Below are 16,165 nucleotides of genomic sequence, written 5' to 3'. Positions count from 1 at the left end.
AGTTGCGATTGCCCGTTCCATATTGTCCATTTGTCCCGTTGTCCCGTTGTTTGTTAACATTTTATTTGATTGGGTACCATTTAGCTTACATTTAGTCTTTCTCATTACATTGACATACGTTGTATCTCCACCCTGTAGGCTACAGAAAAGGCCACATACTCTTTCTACCATATCCTATATCTGCTACATCGTTTATGTTCGATTATTTTTGGGACGGAACGCTGCATCGATGGGTCTCTCCAGCAGCAAAGCAAAATATTTTGCACCTTTGACAAAGTGGGAACTGCTTATCATCAGCGCTCACCTAAAAAGCCCATATGCCAATGGTTGACAGAAGTTGTCCTTGTTTTTGGGAAGAATTATGTGAAGTCTTACGTGTTGTTGTTGGAGGTGCGTCTTGGTCAGTTTAGCTCAGAAAATGCTGCACTCTGCCTATTGAGCGGGCCGGCCGTGGGCACCATTTCCTGACTGATACACGTCTGTCCCTATACACATCACTCTGTCTAATGTCCTCCACCCCTTACGCTGCACACTTCACACAGAGAACACCAAAGAGAGAGGGAGATGGATGGAAAGAGAGTGAGGTGGGGGGAGATGGAGGGGAAGGACATGAAGACAGCAAAATAAATGTGGACAGAGGGTAGGAATGCAGGAATAAGACGTGAGAGAGTGAAAGAGAAGGACCAAGCAGGGTTGCGAGAACCAATCAGGGCAGTGTGAGGTACAGTGAGAGGGAAACAGAAGGAGAGAAATGGCAGAAAGACAGCGAGAGACAGACAAGCAGTAAAAAAAAGCAAATACGGGAGAGAAGCTGAGAGGGAGGGGGGGGGGGGGGGAAGAAGGGAAGCAGGGAGAGGTACTGTACATGTGACAGGTCCTCTCTCCCCCTGGTCTAACGGAGTGTCTTTTATCCGTCACCATCTTTCCGAACATACAGGTTGTGAGACAGACAGGCCCCGCTCTGTGTCCCTGGTCTGTCGCATGAGAGAAAGGAGAAATACTGCGGCAATTACCCCAGAGAACCTTCTACATTCCCTTCACCAGCTCAACCCTCTCGCTCTCCGTTTCTCCTTTTCTCTCTTTCCTCTGCAGTCCTCTTTCACCTCTCACTCCTTCTCTTCTATTCAATTCAATTAAATTGAAATGTAAGGTCTCTCCCGGCTCTCTCATACTTTTCTCTCTCTCTCTTTTAGTGAGAGCCTAAAGATGGTAATGAGGTAAAAAAAAAAAGTGTCAAACCTTGAAGGACAAAAATATTCCCTTTTCCTCTGTCATGTTCCCTCCTGAGAAACCAGGGCTGAAGCAAGTATGTCACGAGCATAGAAATAATAGATAAACCTGTCTGAAATTCATGGCAACATATTTCACACAGATAGATACTTTGGAACTGTGCAACCCTGGGAAATACTGTATGTTTGTATTACAGAAAAAAATAAGGTAAATGGTGAAGCCTTGTTGTGAAGAGTGAGATATTCCACTGGATACCCTGCAGTGTGTTTGCTGGCTGTGATGTTTGAGGGTTTTGATAGTGAATCTTGCAGTGGAATGTGACAATAGTTTATTTTCTTGTGGGAAATCCTGGGGAAAAGTTCATTGTTTTCACATTTTTTGGCCTTGTCGTCGGTCGACTGGAAGAATGGAATGGCCATCACAGCCCCCAGCTATAAATCATCCCCAAATGTCTATTACATAAAGCTGTAATGCTAGGAAGTACGCACACAAACACGCACGCACGCACGCACGCACGCACGCACGCACGCACACACACACACACACACACACACACACACACACACACACACACACACACACACACACACACACACACACACACACACACACACACACACACACACACACACACACACACACACACCATCAATCTCCTGTGTTCTGCACTGAACTTAAACGCGGGCATAAAGATGTGAACACAAAAATGATAGAAGGCTGCTGTGGCTGAACACACAGGGCTCCTCTCGTACTAAAATCTCTCTAATACTAAACACTAGGGAGGGCTATCTGCTGTAGTTGGCCGATACAATGTGGCATTACTTTAAATGGCACGCTATTCCCTACTTTTGACAAGAGTCATTATGGGCCTGGATCAAAAGGAGTGCACTATGTAGGGATCACAGCAATTTGGGACACATTTCAAAGCTCCCTCTCCCACTCTCTACTCCCAGCACTATCACACAGCAGACTGGCCTGACCTTATCACCAGACGGAGAGCCCTATTCAATCACCAGCACTAACCAGCCCTGTGGAAAAGGTCACCATAACACTGCGCTTCTGCAGCCCTGGGGAGGAAAGCCATATTTTAACTGACTTACGTGGAGGACATGGGTGCTAACATTCTTGTAGTGCAGAGGAGACTGATGTTTTGAGCCGTGCTGGATACTGGAACGTGGTTAGAAGGTGTGATTCAAAAGGACCTAGAATTTCAATACCGTAGTAGATTCAACACCTACACGTCACGTCCCTTCCCTTTGTACCTCTGTAGACTACAGCCTCCCGCGGGGGCCCTCTAGAACTTCATTCTCTCTACTCCGTCACTTTCTCTCTAGAGATCCCAACCTTCTTTCTCTGAAGATATGTCTTTCTTCTCCCTCCCTCCCTCCCTAAGCCCCTCTCTGTGTGTGTCTTAGTCTCAGTAGGGCTGCTCTGTTTGAGTGAGCGGCAGCATACGGCTCATTCCTTATGTAAGCCCACGTCTCTCTGTACCTGTTACAGACAGTCCTAACTCTCGTTGGATCACACCTCTGGGCTGTTAATGACCCGGAGGTGTTAACCGTTATGAATAGACAGGGAGACAGACAGGAGATGAGATGCTGTCTGTTAAGGTGGGTTGCCAGATCAGCAATTAGGCAAATTTAGAATGAGTTCATTTTTAAATGTTTCATGCGAAGAACAGCATGCAAAGAGGCATACATTTGGTAGACTTGCTGACAGTGACTGACGCACGCACGCACGCACCCATGCACAAACACACCAACATGGAAAGATACACACCCAGATACAGACTGGTGGTTGGCTGTACTCCATCATGCTGTGTCAAGCACTCTGTCACAGGAGGCTATGACCTTGCTTGTGTAAGGCACGCTCGCTGACAGTGACACGCACACGCACGCACGCACACACACCGTGTGTCTGTCATTAACTTGGCAGAGTTGAGAAGGTTATCGGTGTAGGGACTAACTCAGACAGCACAGTCTCTCTGTGATGGTGGACAATGGGCCGGCCAACAAATATCCTAAACTGTCATCATCTCGTCTTTTATGCGTGTGTCTTTGTGAGTTTTTTTTTTTGTGTGTGTGTTGGTGTGCGGCGTGTGTCGTAAGTGTGTAGGAACAGCCAAAGCGCTGCAGGCTACAGATGATTTACAAAGCAGATAAACTATTAGTTCCTTATAAGAGCTCCACTCTCATCTCCCTGAGGACCACTACAGCTCAGAACAAGAGAGAAAAATGGTCACTACACCGCACACTGACACACTGCATACACACACTGAACCGGGTAAACTACACACACATACAATACACTAATATAAACAGGACACACAAAAGAGAACACAAAAAGTACACGCACGCACGCACACACACACACACACACACACACACACACACACACACGCACACACACACAGTAAAGCTAGATGAACACGGCTTATGTCTCCCATTACCAAAACCATATAGATCTAGTGTTTCTGTGACAGCGTTTTTAGATGTAGTAGTTCTGTGACAGTGATTGAGTCCCAAAATGCACCCTATTCTCTATGAAGTGCAACACTTTTGACCGGAGCCTTAGTAGCCCTTCTCAAAAGAAGTGCACTCCATAGGGATGTAGTACATTTGGGAGGTAGCCAAGTGTGTTTAGATCTACTAGCTCTGTGACAGTGTTTGTTCACCTCACTGTCTCTGCCGTTCTAATCCTCTATGTGGGACAGCTGTCCAAAGATTCAATCTCACAAAACACCCTTGCGTAGACCCAGCTACACAAGAGTGTGTGATCGCTTAATACCAAACAACTCCGCAAAACACAAAAACAACCTAAAACTTCATTTTGTCCTCTGCTACTGTAGTTGGATATCAAATCCTTATATATATATTTTTTAACGAGGCAAATCAGTCAAATAAGAGCAAATTCTTATTTACAATGACAGCCTACGTCAGCCAAAAACCTGGCAAATTGCATGCCGCCCTATAGGACTCCCAATCACAGCCGGGAAGATTTCTCCTCCACTGAGATGTGGTGCCTTAGACGGCCGCGCCTTAGACGACTGCGCCACTCAGGATATGAATAGGAGACAAGTGTCTTCCCTTTCGACAACAAACAACTAAACATTCAATTCCATTCTAACTTAATCATATCCTACTGTATTTGGATATCAGAACCTTATCAAAAGCCTATCACAGGAAGACAAGTGAAAATAAACAACTTAGCATTCTAGTGTCACAACAAGCAGAGCGATGTGTCTTTGAGAGTCTCACAGTGGCAAATTGGGGTGTACATTTAAATCTGCGGCTGAGTATGTCTATCTGATTCATAAACTACTGAGTGAAGTGCTGAGTAGCTGTCACGCTAGATTGTCTGGCGGGGACAGATAACTCTGTGACACAAGGACCCACAGCCTGTGTAATACCTCCCCACTACTCTATACGCACCTTCTCATATCTACCTAATAGATGCTCTCATTCTCTCACTCCCCCTATTCAATTCTCTCTCTCTCTCTCTCTCTCTCTCTCTCTCTCTCTCTCTTTCACCCTGTTCAATTACTTCATTCTCCTTCGAATACTCATTTCTTTCTTTCTCTCTCTCTCTCTCTGTCTCTCTCTCTCTCTCCCTCTCCCTCTCACACGTAGATGGATATCTAGTAGTTATGTATCTCCCTCTCTCATGTTTATCCTCGCCTGCGCTCTCAGGCACTGTCTTAGAAGCCTTTCCATATCATGTTCCACAGGTTTTTTTTTTTGTTTTGTTTTTTTGCAGCTCTACACACTGTGTCAGGTCTAAAGTTAAACAAGCAGCGCATTTCTTCCACTTTGGTTTCTCTACATAGACAAGTCTGCAGTGCTGGATTTTAATCATGAGGAGTGTGGAAGAAAACTATGTTTGTACTCTGGAGATCCAAAAGATTGGTGAAATGAAATGCATGTTACAGTTTTAATTAAGAAATTATTCCACACTGAATGATTCTTATTTTAGTGTGGCTTGGCAGATATCGTTTGTAAGTGAGAGTAAAAACCAATTTAAAGGTAGTTGTAATAAACCCAAAGGTAATCGTAATAAAAAGCATTTCATTACCTTTTAGCTCGGGAGTTTTCATTTTGATTACCAACCCAATAAAAGTGCAAAGAAGGAGAGAGATGGGAGAGAGATTGTGTCTGTTGTGGATGAATAAGAAAACTATTGGAGTACTTGAGGATATACAGTGCCTTGCGAAAGTATTGGGCCCCCTTGAACTTTGCGACCTTTTGCCACATTTCAGGCTTCAAACATAAAGATATAAAACTGTATTTTTTTGTGAATAATCAACAACAAGTGGGACACAATCATGAAGTGGAACGACATTTATTGTATATTTCAAACTTTTTTAACAAAGCAAAAACTGAAAAATTGGGCGTGCAAAATTATTCAGCCCCTTTACTTTCAGTGCAGCAAACTCTCTCCAGAAGTTCAGTGAGGATCTCTGAATGATCCAATGTTGACCTAAATGACTAATGATGACAAATACAATCCACCTGTGTGTAATCAAGTCTCCGTATAAATGCACCTGCACTGTGATAGTCTCAGAGGTCCGTTAAAAGCGCAGAGAGCATCATGAAGAACAAGGAACACACCAGGCAGGTCCGAGATACTGTTGTGAAGAAGTTTAAAGCCGGATTTGGATACAAAAATATTTCCCAAGCTTTAAACATCCCAAGGAGCACTGTGCAAGCGATAATATTGAAATGGAAGGAGTATCAGACCACTGCAAATCTACCAAGACCTGGCCGTCCCTCTAAACTTTCAGCTCATACAAGGAGAAGACTGATCAGAGATGCAGCCAAGAGGCCCATGATCACTCTGGATGAACTGCAGAGATCTACAGCTGAGGTGGGAGACTCTGTCCATAGGACAACAATCAGTCGTATATTGCACAAATCTGGCCTTTATGGAAGAGTGGCAAGAAGAAAGCCATTTCTTAAAGATATCCATAAAAAGTGTCGTTTAAAGTTTGCCACAAGCCACCTGGGAGACACACCAAACATGTGGAAGAAGGTGCTCTGGTCAGATGAAACCAAAATTGAACTTTTTGGCAACAATGCAAAACGTTATGTTTGGCGTAAAAGCAACACAGCTGAACACACCATCCCCACTGTCAAACATGGTGGTGGCAGCATCATGGTTTGGGCCTGCTTTTCTTCAACAGGGACAGGGAAGATGGTTAAAATTGATGGGGAGATGGATGGAGCCAAATACAGGACCATTCTGGAAGAAAACCTGATGGAGTCTGCAAAAGACCAGAGACTGGGACGGAGATTTGTCTTCCAAAAAGACAATGATCCAAAACATAAAGCAAAATCTACAATGGAATGGTTCAAAAATAAACATATCCAGGTGTTAGACCAAGTCAAAGTCCAGACCTGAATCCAATCGAGAATCTGTGGAAAGAACTGAAAACTGCTGTTCACAAATGCTCGCCATCCAACCTCACTGAGCTCGAGCTGTTTTGCAAGGAGGAATGGGAAAAAATTGCAGTCTCTCGATGTGCAAAACTGATAGAGACATACCCCAAGCGACTTACAGCTGTAATCGCAGCAAAAGGTGGCGCTACAAAGTATTAACTTAAGGGGGCTGAATAATTTTGCACGCCCAATTTTTCAGTTTTTGATTTGTTAAAAAAGTTTGAAATATCCAATAAAGGTTGTTCCACTTCATGATTGTGTCCCACTTGTTGTTGATTCTTCACAAAAAAATACAGTTTTATATCTTTATTTTTGAAGCCTGAAATGTGGCAAAAGGTCGCAAAGTTCAAGGGGGCCGAATACTTTCGCAAGGCACTGTAAATGGCTGTGTTTCATTCTAATGCAGACCGTTCCACTCATGAGTGTGTATTTCATGTGAGTGTGTGTTCTTCCCTATATGTGTTCTTCTGTGTGTGTGTGTGTGTGTGTGTGTGTGTGTGTGCCCTCTATGAGTGTGCCTCTGAATGTGTGTGTGGTTTTCTTGAGCATGTGTGTGTGTGTGTGTGTGCTCGTGCGTGTGTGCCTCTGATTCTGTGTGTGTGCCTTTACGTGTGTGCCTCTGAATGTGTGTGTGGTTTTCTTGAGCGCGTGTGTGTGTGTGTGTGCTCGTGTGTGTGTGCCTCTGATTCTGTGTGTGTGTGCCTTTACGTGTGTGCCTCTGAATGTGTGTGTGGTTTTCTTGAGCGAGCGTGTGTGTGTGTGTACAGTATGACTCACCGTCCAGCCCCCTCCGTCCGTGGTCATGTCACAGTAGACCTGGAAGCCGGAGGGGTAGTGAGTGGGAAACACAGAGTAGATGCCATCCTCCCTCTGCCCGTTAGCATACAGATCGCCACAGTCACGAGGACGAGAGCCTAGAGAGAGGGAGAAAGAGAGACAGACAGAGAGAAGAGAGATGCAGAAGGAAAGAGAAAAAGACAAAGAGACAAAGATAACCAACAATCTATCAGTTGGAATTCTAGCTGGACAGTAAAACAAGTGGCTAAAACATTACGTAAGAGCACACAAAGAGAGATGAAGAGAACATTCGACTAGACTTCTTATAGCCTTATACTGTGGGCATATCAAATCAAATTTTCTTAGTCACATGCGCCAAATACAACAGTGAAATGCTTACTTACGAGACCCTAACCAACAATGCAGTTTAAAAAATACAGATATAGAATAAGGAATTAAAGAGCAGCAGTAAAATAACAAAAGCGAGACTACATACAGGGGGGTACCGATACAGAGTCAATGTGCGGGGGCACCGGTTAGCTGAGGTAGTATGTACATGTAGCTAGAGTCATTAGCAGGTATATCTCACTGGTCACCCACAAAGCCAATTCTTCCTCCGGCCGCCTCTCCTTCCAGTTCTCTGCTGCCAATGACTGGAACGAAATGCAAAAATTACTATAGCTGGAGACTCTTACCTCCCTCACTAACTTTAAGCACCAGCTGTCAGAACAGCTCACAGATCACTGCACCTGTACATAGCCCATCTGTAAATAGCCCATTCAATCTACCTCATCCACATACTGTATTTTTTTATTAATCTTGCTCCTTTGCACCTCAGTATCTCTACTTGCACATTCATATTCTGCACATTCTACCATTCCAGTGTTTAATTGCTATATTGTAATTACTTCGCCACCATGGCGCCACTATTGCCTTTCCTCTCTAATCCTACCTCATTTGCACATGCTGTATATAGATTTTTCTACTGTATTATTGACTGTATGTTTGTTTATTCCAAGTGTAACTCTGTGTTGTTGTATGTGTCAAACTGCTTTGCTTTATCTTGGCCAAGTCGCAGTTGCACATGAGAACTTGTTCTCAACTAGCCTACCTGGTTAAATAAATAAAGGTGAAATAATATTTTTATTTTATTTTTATTAAAGTGATTAAATAAAGAAGGGGGGGTGCTTGGTTCTGTTTTGCCTGTAGTCCACAATCATCTCCTTTGTCTTGACCATGTTGAGGGAGAGGTTGTTGTCCTGGCACCACACGGACAGGTCTCGCACCTCCTCGCTATAGGCTGTCTCGTCGTTGTCGGTGATCAGGCCTACCACTGTTGTGTCATTGGAGTCATGCCTGGGCGTGCAGTCATGAGTCAACAGGAAGTGCAGGAGGGGACTGAGCACGCACATCTGAGGGGCCCCTGTGTTGAGGATCAGCGTTGCGGATGTGTTGTTACCTACCCTTACCACCTGGGGGCGGCCCATCAGGAAGTCCAGGGTTCAGTTGCAGAGGGAGGTGTTTAGTCCCAGGGTCCATTGCTTATTGATGATCTTTGAGGGAACTATGGTGTTGAACGCTGGGCTGTATTCAAAGAATAGCATTCTCACATAGGTTACTTTTGTCCAGGTGGGAAAGGTCATTGTGGAGTGCAATAGAGATTGCATCTTCTGTGGATCTGTTGAGGCGATATGCAAATTAGAGTGGGGTAGGGTTTCTGGGATGATGGTGTTGATGTGAGCCATGACCAGCCTTTCAAAGCTCTTCATGGCTAGACATGTGAGTGATACGGGTCGCTAGTCATTTAGGCTGGTTACCTTAGTGTTCTTGGGCACGGGCACTATGGTGGTCTGCTTAAAACATGTTTGTATTACAGACTCGACAGGGAGAGGTTGAAAATGTCAGTGAAGACACTTGCCAGTTGGTCAGCGCATGCTCGCAGTACACGTCCTGGTAATCCGTCTGGCACTGCGGCCTTATGAATGTTGACCTGTTTAAAGGTCTATCTCACATCGGCTGCGGAGGATCTGGCTTCCGGAAGAGCTAGTGCTCTCATGCATGTTTCAGTGTTATTTGCCTCGAAGTGAGCATAGTAGTAGTTTAGCACGCCTGGTAGGCTTGTGTCACTGGGCAGCTCTCAGCTGTGCTTCCCTTTGTAGCCCGTAGTACGTTGCAAGCCCTGCCACATCCGACGCGCGTCAGAGCCAACTTGAAGCTTTGCCTGTTTGATGGTTCGTCGGAGGGCATAGCGGGACTTCTTATAAGCTTCTGGATTAGAGTCCCGCTCCTTGAAAGTGGCAGCTCTAGCTCAGTGCGGATGCTGCCTGTAATCCATGGCTTCTGGTTGGGGTATGTACGTACAGTCACTGTGGGGACGACGTCATCGATGCACTAATTGATGAAACAAATGACTGATGTGGTGTACTCCTCAATGTCATCGGAGGAATCCCGGAACATTTTCCAGTCTGTGCTAGAAAAACAGTCCTGTAGCTTACCATCTCCTTCATCTGACCACCTTTTTATGGATCTAGTCACTGGTGCTTCCTGCTTTAATTTGAGCTAATAAGCAGGAATCAGAGGGATAGAATTATGGTCAGATTTGCCAAATGGAGGGGGAGGGAGAGCTTTGTATGCATCTCTGTGTGGAGTATAGGTGGTCCAGAGTTATTTTTCCGCACATTTAACATGCTGATAGAAATTTGGTAAAATGAATTTAAGTTTCTCTGCATTAAAGTCCCCGGCTACTAGGAGCGCCGCCTCTGGGTGAGCATTTTCTTGTTTGCTTATGGCAGAATAAAGCTCATTCAATGCTGTCTTAGTGCCAGCCTCTGACTGTGGTGGTATGTAAACAGCTACGAAGAATACAGATGAAAACTCTCTCGGTAGGTAGTGTGGTTTACACTTTATCATGAAATACTGTACCTCAGGCGAGCAATAGCTCAAGACCACAGGTATCGTGCACCAGCTGTTATTTACAAAAATACATAGTCCGGCACCACTTGTCTTACCAGACACCGCTGTTCTATCCTTCCAGTACATCATATAACCAGCAAGCTGTATGTTAATATTGTCGTCGTTCAACCACGACTCCGCGAAGCATAAGATGTTACAGTTTTTCATGTCCCGTTGTTAGTTTAATCTTCCGTGTAACTCGTCAATTTTATTCTCCAAGGATTGCACATTTACTAGCAGTATGGAGGGAAGTGGGGGTTTATTCTATCACCTACAAACTCTCAGAAGGCAGCCCGCCTCTTAGGCCCCTCTTTCTCCGTCTCCTCACGCGGTTCACGTGGACCAGGGCCTGTTCCCGAGGAAGCAGTATATCCTTTGCGTCGGGCTCGTCAGAGTCGTGAAAGGAAAAAAGGATTCTGCTAGTCCATGGTGAGTAATCGCAGTCCTGATGTCTAGAAGTTATTTTCGGTCATAAGAGACGGTAATGGCAACATTATGTACAAAATAAGTTTAAAAAATAATTCATAAACAAATAAAAGAACAAAATAACACTATCGGCTGGGTAAACCGTCTGCCTTCTTCTCCGGCGCCATCTTACTATATCTAGCCCTCCTTTGACAGATAGGGAGAGGGGGAAAATGGGGACTTAGGTGGTGAGAGAGGGGGGGTTGGGGATACAGGTAGTATTTGTGCGACACAGGGATCAGCAGGATTGGGTGTGTGTGGGTTCGTCACTATGTTGGGGGAATTCTGTGATGATTAGTTCTCATAGATTATGCATGCCAGCTTTCAGTAGGTCAAACCCCAGAATTTAAAGCACAGAGAGAGAGTTCCCACAGGGGCCAAACGCTATAATTTTGGAGAGAAGACACTTTAGAGACTTCCCTTAGCCATCTCTCATCCCTCACCCCCCTCCGCCCCCTCCTATGAGCCTGGTGAACTTGTTGCACAATTTAATAATAATGTAATATATGCCATTTAGCAAATTACCATCAAATTCAGATTCACGAGCAAAGTTGCTTTTCTTACAGACAACTTATATTTATTTTAGGCATGTAAAAAACAAATAACACAATGCTAGTGTACTGTATAATTTGCAGTTTCATAGACATGCAGCCAGGGTGATGCTCTGTGCTACGAGTAGGCTGTGCTCCTCCACCCATGTACACTGTATAAAGAAGGACGGCACAGCTGCGAAGTGCTTCTTGTGATTGGAATTATCCAGAATTACGCGTCGGTTCTATTCAATTTGTCTGAAATCAAATAACGAATTTGACAGATCAATGTGATTGTTTTTATTGAATGAACGCTTCGCAATTGCTTTCAACACGTGCACATTCGCATTGAACAGTGGTGGGTGCAACGTAGCGGCGGCAGAGCTGGAGGCATGGCCTATTGGGGGCGTGGCTTTTCAGGGTTGTTTTTCTTAACTACCCATGAGAGTGAATGTCATTCCAGGAAACCTATTCCATTTTATTTTTGAAATAGGTTATGTGCATGTTCCACACTAAATTGTAAGTGATTGTGGTGGGAGCAATGCTGGAAGTGCTTGTGTGGATGAGGCCTTCATTATTTGGTAACAATGTTGTAGCAAGTCGATGTGAAAGTCTTACGTAAATGTGTTTGGAGTGATTCATTTATCTTATGGGAACATACTTCATAGCTTGTTTAAGAGGACATTGGTTTAATTGCTTGAAAACCAAAAAATCGACTTATTATTTGGTAGGATTAACAAAAAGGGAAAGTAAGATGAATGTTGAAAGAAATAGGTTGCAAATTGAAATAGCGGTATTGAACAGTTGGCATTGAATCGTGTATTTGGTTTCAACAAATGTTGTTTTTTCAATTGAGAAAACCTAACCCATTTACTTGTAACCAGTTGATCCAGTTTTTATTAGGTTGATCCAAATAATATATTTTTTTACAGTGTATAGCGTGTTGGACAGGGTGGTAGCTAGCAGGGCAGTCATTGAAATGGATATTGTAAAGTTCCACATATGCAGGAATCCGGGAGTGTGAAATTACATCAAGGATTTTCATGCAGTCCCTATGTGTGTGAAATATTAATGGGAACCTGGGGCCTGTGGCGCTCGCGCATGCTCTCGAGTGTGTTAGTGTTAGTGTATGTGGTATGTAAGTGTCAGCCGCAGTGTATTCCATGGTTGGTGGCTAGAGGGAGACTCTCCTCAGGTCTTTTAGGTTTGACTCAAGCTTTCTTCAGCGACCACGCCTCAGGCTTTCTCAGGCTCTCACTCCGAGCAACACAACTCAATAAACACACCAGTCACTACTCATTCATGTACATGCTGTATATTCAACACTCCTACATTCAACACGAGCACCAAAGGCCTTAAGGTAATATTCATCTTCACGATTGGCAGACTATTGAATAATACACAGCTAGAGAGATATATTGTTCATATACAGGACAGACAGACACATATGAAGACAGAGACACAGAAACATAGATATATATGCATGCATGCATGCAGGACAGCCAGCCACAGACAGACAGACAGACAGACAGACAGACAGACAGACAGACAGACAGACAGACAGACAGACACCATAGGAGGTTGGTGGCACCTTAATAAAGGAGGACGGGCTCGTGTCAATGGCTGAAGCGGAATCAGTGGAATGGTTTCAAATACATCAAACACATGGTTTGATGCCATTCCATTCACACCGTTCCAGCCATTATTATGAGCTGTCCTCACCTCAGAAGCCTCCACTGACACACACACACACACACACACACACACACACACACACACACACACACACACACACACACACACACACACACACACACACACACACACACACACACACACACAGACAGACAGACAGTTTTGAGATTTACCGTTGGCACAGCCTTTGAGGCGAGCGCCTCTGACCGGTGCCCGCTGTAGGTCAGCCTTGACACGAGCCTTCAGTCCACCCGTCTCTTTCTGCATGGAGTTGAGAGCATCGCTCACAGAGTTCACCACCTTCACCATGTTGATCTGGCAGTCGGACAGCAGCTGCAATACACAGTATTAACCATTAGATAACCATCATTTGTATTATCATTTGTGTTGGGATAGGTACAGTCCTGAATGAGGGGTAGAGAGAGATAGAATGAGACATACAGGAAGGAGAGGTAGGATTTGTACCTATTCTAACATGTAGTCTATGTTCTGAAGATATGAACTATTAGTTGACCATTTTTAATGACTAACTATGTATGCATGTGTAGAAATATCCACCACTGTAGTCCAGAAATATTACTCCACCCTGAGCAGAACTCCAATGCCTGATTCACACCGTAGGGCCGACCTGATCCGTACTGTGCAGGCCCGCATGTTTCCTTTTCACTTTGTTCTTTCCAGCACTGTTCCAGACAATGTGGTGGATGTGTAACCAGGCAAGCCTAGTGGTTAGAGTGTTGAGCCAGTAACCGAACGGTTGCTGGATCGAATCCCTAAGCTGACATGGTCAATATCTGTCGTTCTGCCCCTGAACAAGGCAGTTAACCAACTGTTCCCCGGTACGCCGTTATTGCAAATAAGAATTTGTTCTTAACTGACTTGCCTAGTTTAATAACAACAACAACAAAAAAGCCCAGTACAACCCAACTTGGCTCGGTGTGTCCAGGCCAAATTTGCCATATATTGTGAATCAGGCTCCATAGGCCACAAAAAGACTGTATTTAAACATAACAGGCCCTCAAGTCCTGCTGTTTTTATTTCTCCCTGCCCATCACTTGATTTACTGATTGGTTGTATATTGCCTACACAATGGACCAAAGCTTTGTACCTCTGATCTAAGCCAATATCCCCAGCATGTTGCCCCCTAATTGGTTTAGAGAAAAGAGCCAGAGCCCACTGGATTGATAAATGGGGTTGCCAGTAGAGAATAGAGCAACAAACCTCTCTAACTGTTTATGTTTCTACCTTCTAGCTCTTTAGCTCTTTACTTTCTGCTCTCTACCGCTGTACACCTACTTGTCCAGCGGCTACCCAGCCTGGTGTTGGACACACACGCGCGCACGCGCACACACACACACACACACACACACACACACACACACACACACACACACACACGAACACATAAACACTCCCCTGCCCCTGCAAAAAGCCACAGATAAGTGGCTTAGACTCCTGTGAGTCTGAGGCAGTGTCCATGGAGTCAGCTATTGTCTGGTGTGTTAACAGCATTACAGTAGAGAAACCCACAGGCCCTCCACTGGCCTCAATAACCACAACACACACACACGCACACACACACACACACACACACACACACACACACACACACACACACACACACACACACACACACACACACACACACACACACACACACACACACACACACACACACACACTCACTTACTTAAACACTTGATACATCTAGTGTAGTAAGGGGAGTCACCCCAGGCCATTGTGGAGCTGCTTTAGAAGGCTGTAATGAGAACTAATTGTATTGTGATGCTAATTGTGTGTTAGTCTGGGTTTAGTGATAAGCTGCTGACAGCTCTCTCTTTACCCCCCCTCTCTCCTCCACTAGATCCCCTATATCTCCCCCTCCATCTCTCTCACACAAGGAACTCAATGAAATCAGGGGAATTTGGTGACTCATCCTATCATTCACTCGCAAAGATGCACTCCTAGACGCATGCACGCACGCACGCACGCCCGCACGCACGCACACACACACACACACACACACACCAGGTATACAGAAGCACACCAGGTATACAAATTCCCTGTGCTCCCTCTCTCCTCAGCGTAAAATGGGTCATATCCTTAGTGGGTGTGTAGAGACCCTGTGGCCGTGTAATGCGATTTCAGGAGTGCCCGATGTGTGTATGCGTCATGCGTGTGCGTGCGTCTGTCTGTGTGTGTGTGCAAAAAGAGTTACTGTTTGTCTTATGCAAGGATGTTATGAGATCAGATGTTAGTGTGTTTGAAAGGTAATACTAGCTCGAGGGCATGACATTAGTGATTTCTTGAGGAATAACTATATCTACATCCAAAGAAATGAGTATGTCCATCAAAGTGACACACACACACCCTGACTTTGAGATGGTCTATATACCTGTCCAATCAGATCCTTCCTCCTTCCCACACCTCTGGGTCATTCTGGGACAGTTCCATACTGTGTCGTGGGTTGGAACCATTCTCCTGGGGCTCCCCGTGTTGCATGCAGTCAGGGCCATTACTAACCGTGGCACCATAAATCTTGTCCCTGGACACGGGCCAGGGATCAGATAGTCATAGATCAGACAGTCATACTGAAGTGTCAGGTGGGGGAACAGCGTCTGCACGCACATAAAGTACAGAGCAGCGAGTGGCCTGCGTTCGCCTCATCTGAGGGAGGAAATCAATCACACAGGGTTGTGGCTCTGCTCTGCTACCGGGACGTCTCTGTCGCCGCCACCTTCACTTAGCCCCCGCTAGACGCTCGTTGCTACCATCTTGGTCTCGCTCTTTTCAGTCTAGCTCTTTCTCTATATGCTTTCTCTCTTTTTCCCTCTCTATCTCTCTCTTTCTATCCCTCTACGCTGTCTATGGTTTCTCTCTCAATCAACGCTCTCTCACTCTTTCTTTCTCTATCCCACTCCCCCCCTGAGTTCTGGATGGCTAAAGCTGGGGCTGTTTGACTGGAGCTGATATGACTTGTACCAAGCTCAAACTGCAGGGATATAATTTTTTTAAACAAACACCATTTAAAATGACTTAGAGGGACTTAAGAAGAGGATTTTGTCCACTGCAGATTCCATT

General features: G+C 44.9%; 1 protein-coding gene across 1 annotated transcript in view; it reads right to left on the bottom strand.

The window, feature by feature from the left end:
• Positions 1-16,165, bottom strand: part of LOC110509604 (fibrinogen C domain containing 1) — a 245,602-nt gene that overhangs the window by 132,663 nt on the left and 96,774 nt on the right. The window contains exons 4-5 of the mRNA XM_021590592.2: positions 13,258-13,417; positions 7,443-7,579 (exon numbers count right to left, since the gene is read on the bottom strand). Coding sequence (XP_021446267.1) covers positions 7,443-7,579; positions 13,258-13,417 — 297 coding nt within the window. The remainder of the gene's footprint in view (positions 1-7,442; positions 7,580-13,257; positions 13,418-16,165) is intronic.

This window comes from Oncorhynchus mykiss, chromosome Y (assembly GCF_013265735.2).
Source record: "Oncorhynchus mykiss isolate Arlee chromosome Y, USDA_OmykA_1.1, whole genome shotgun sequence".
Lineage (NCBI taxonomy): Eukaryota > Metazoa > Chordata > Actinopteri > Salmoniformes > Salmonidae > Oncorhynchus > Oncorhynchus mykiss.
This window is presented reverse-complemented; position numbering and strand designations above follow the sequence as displayed.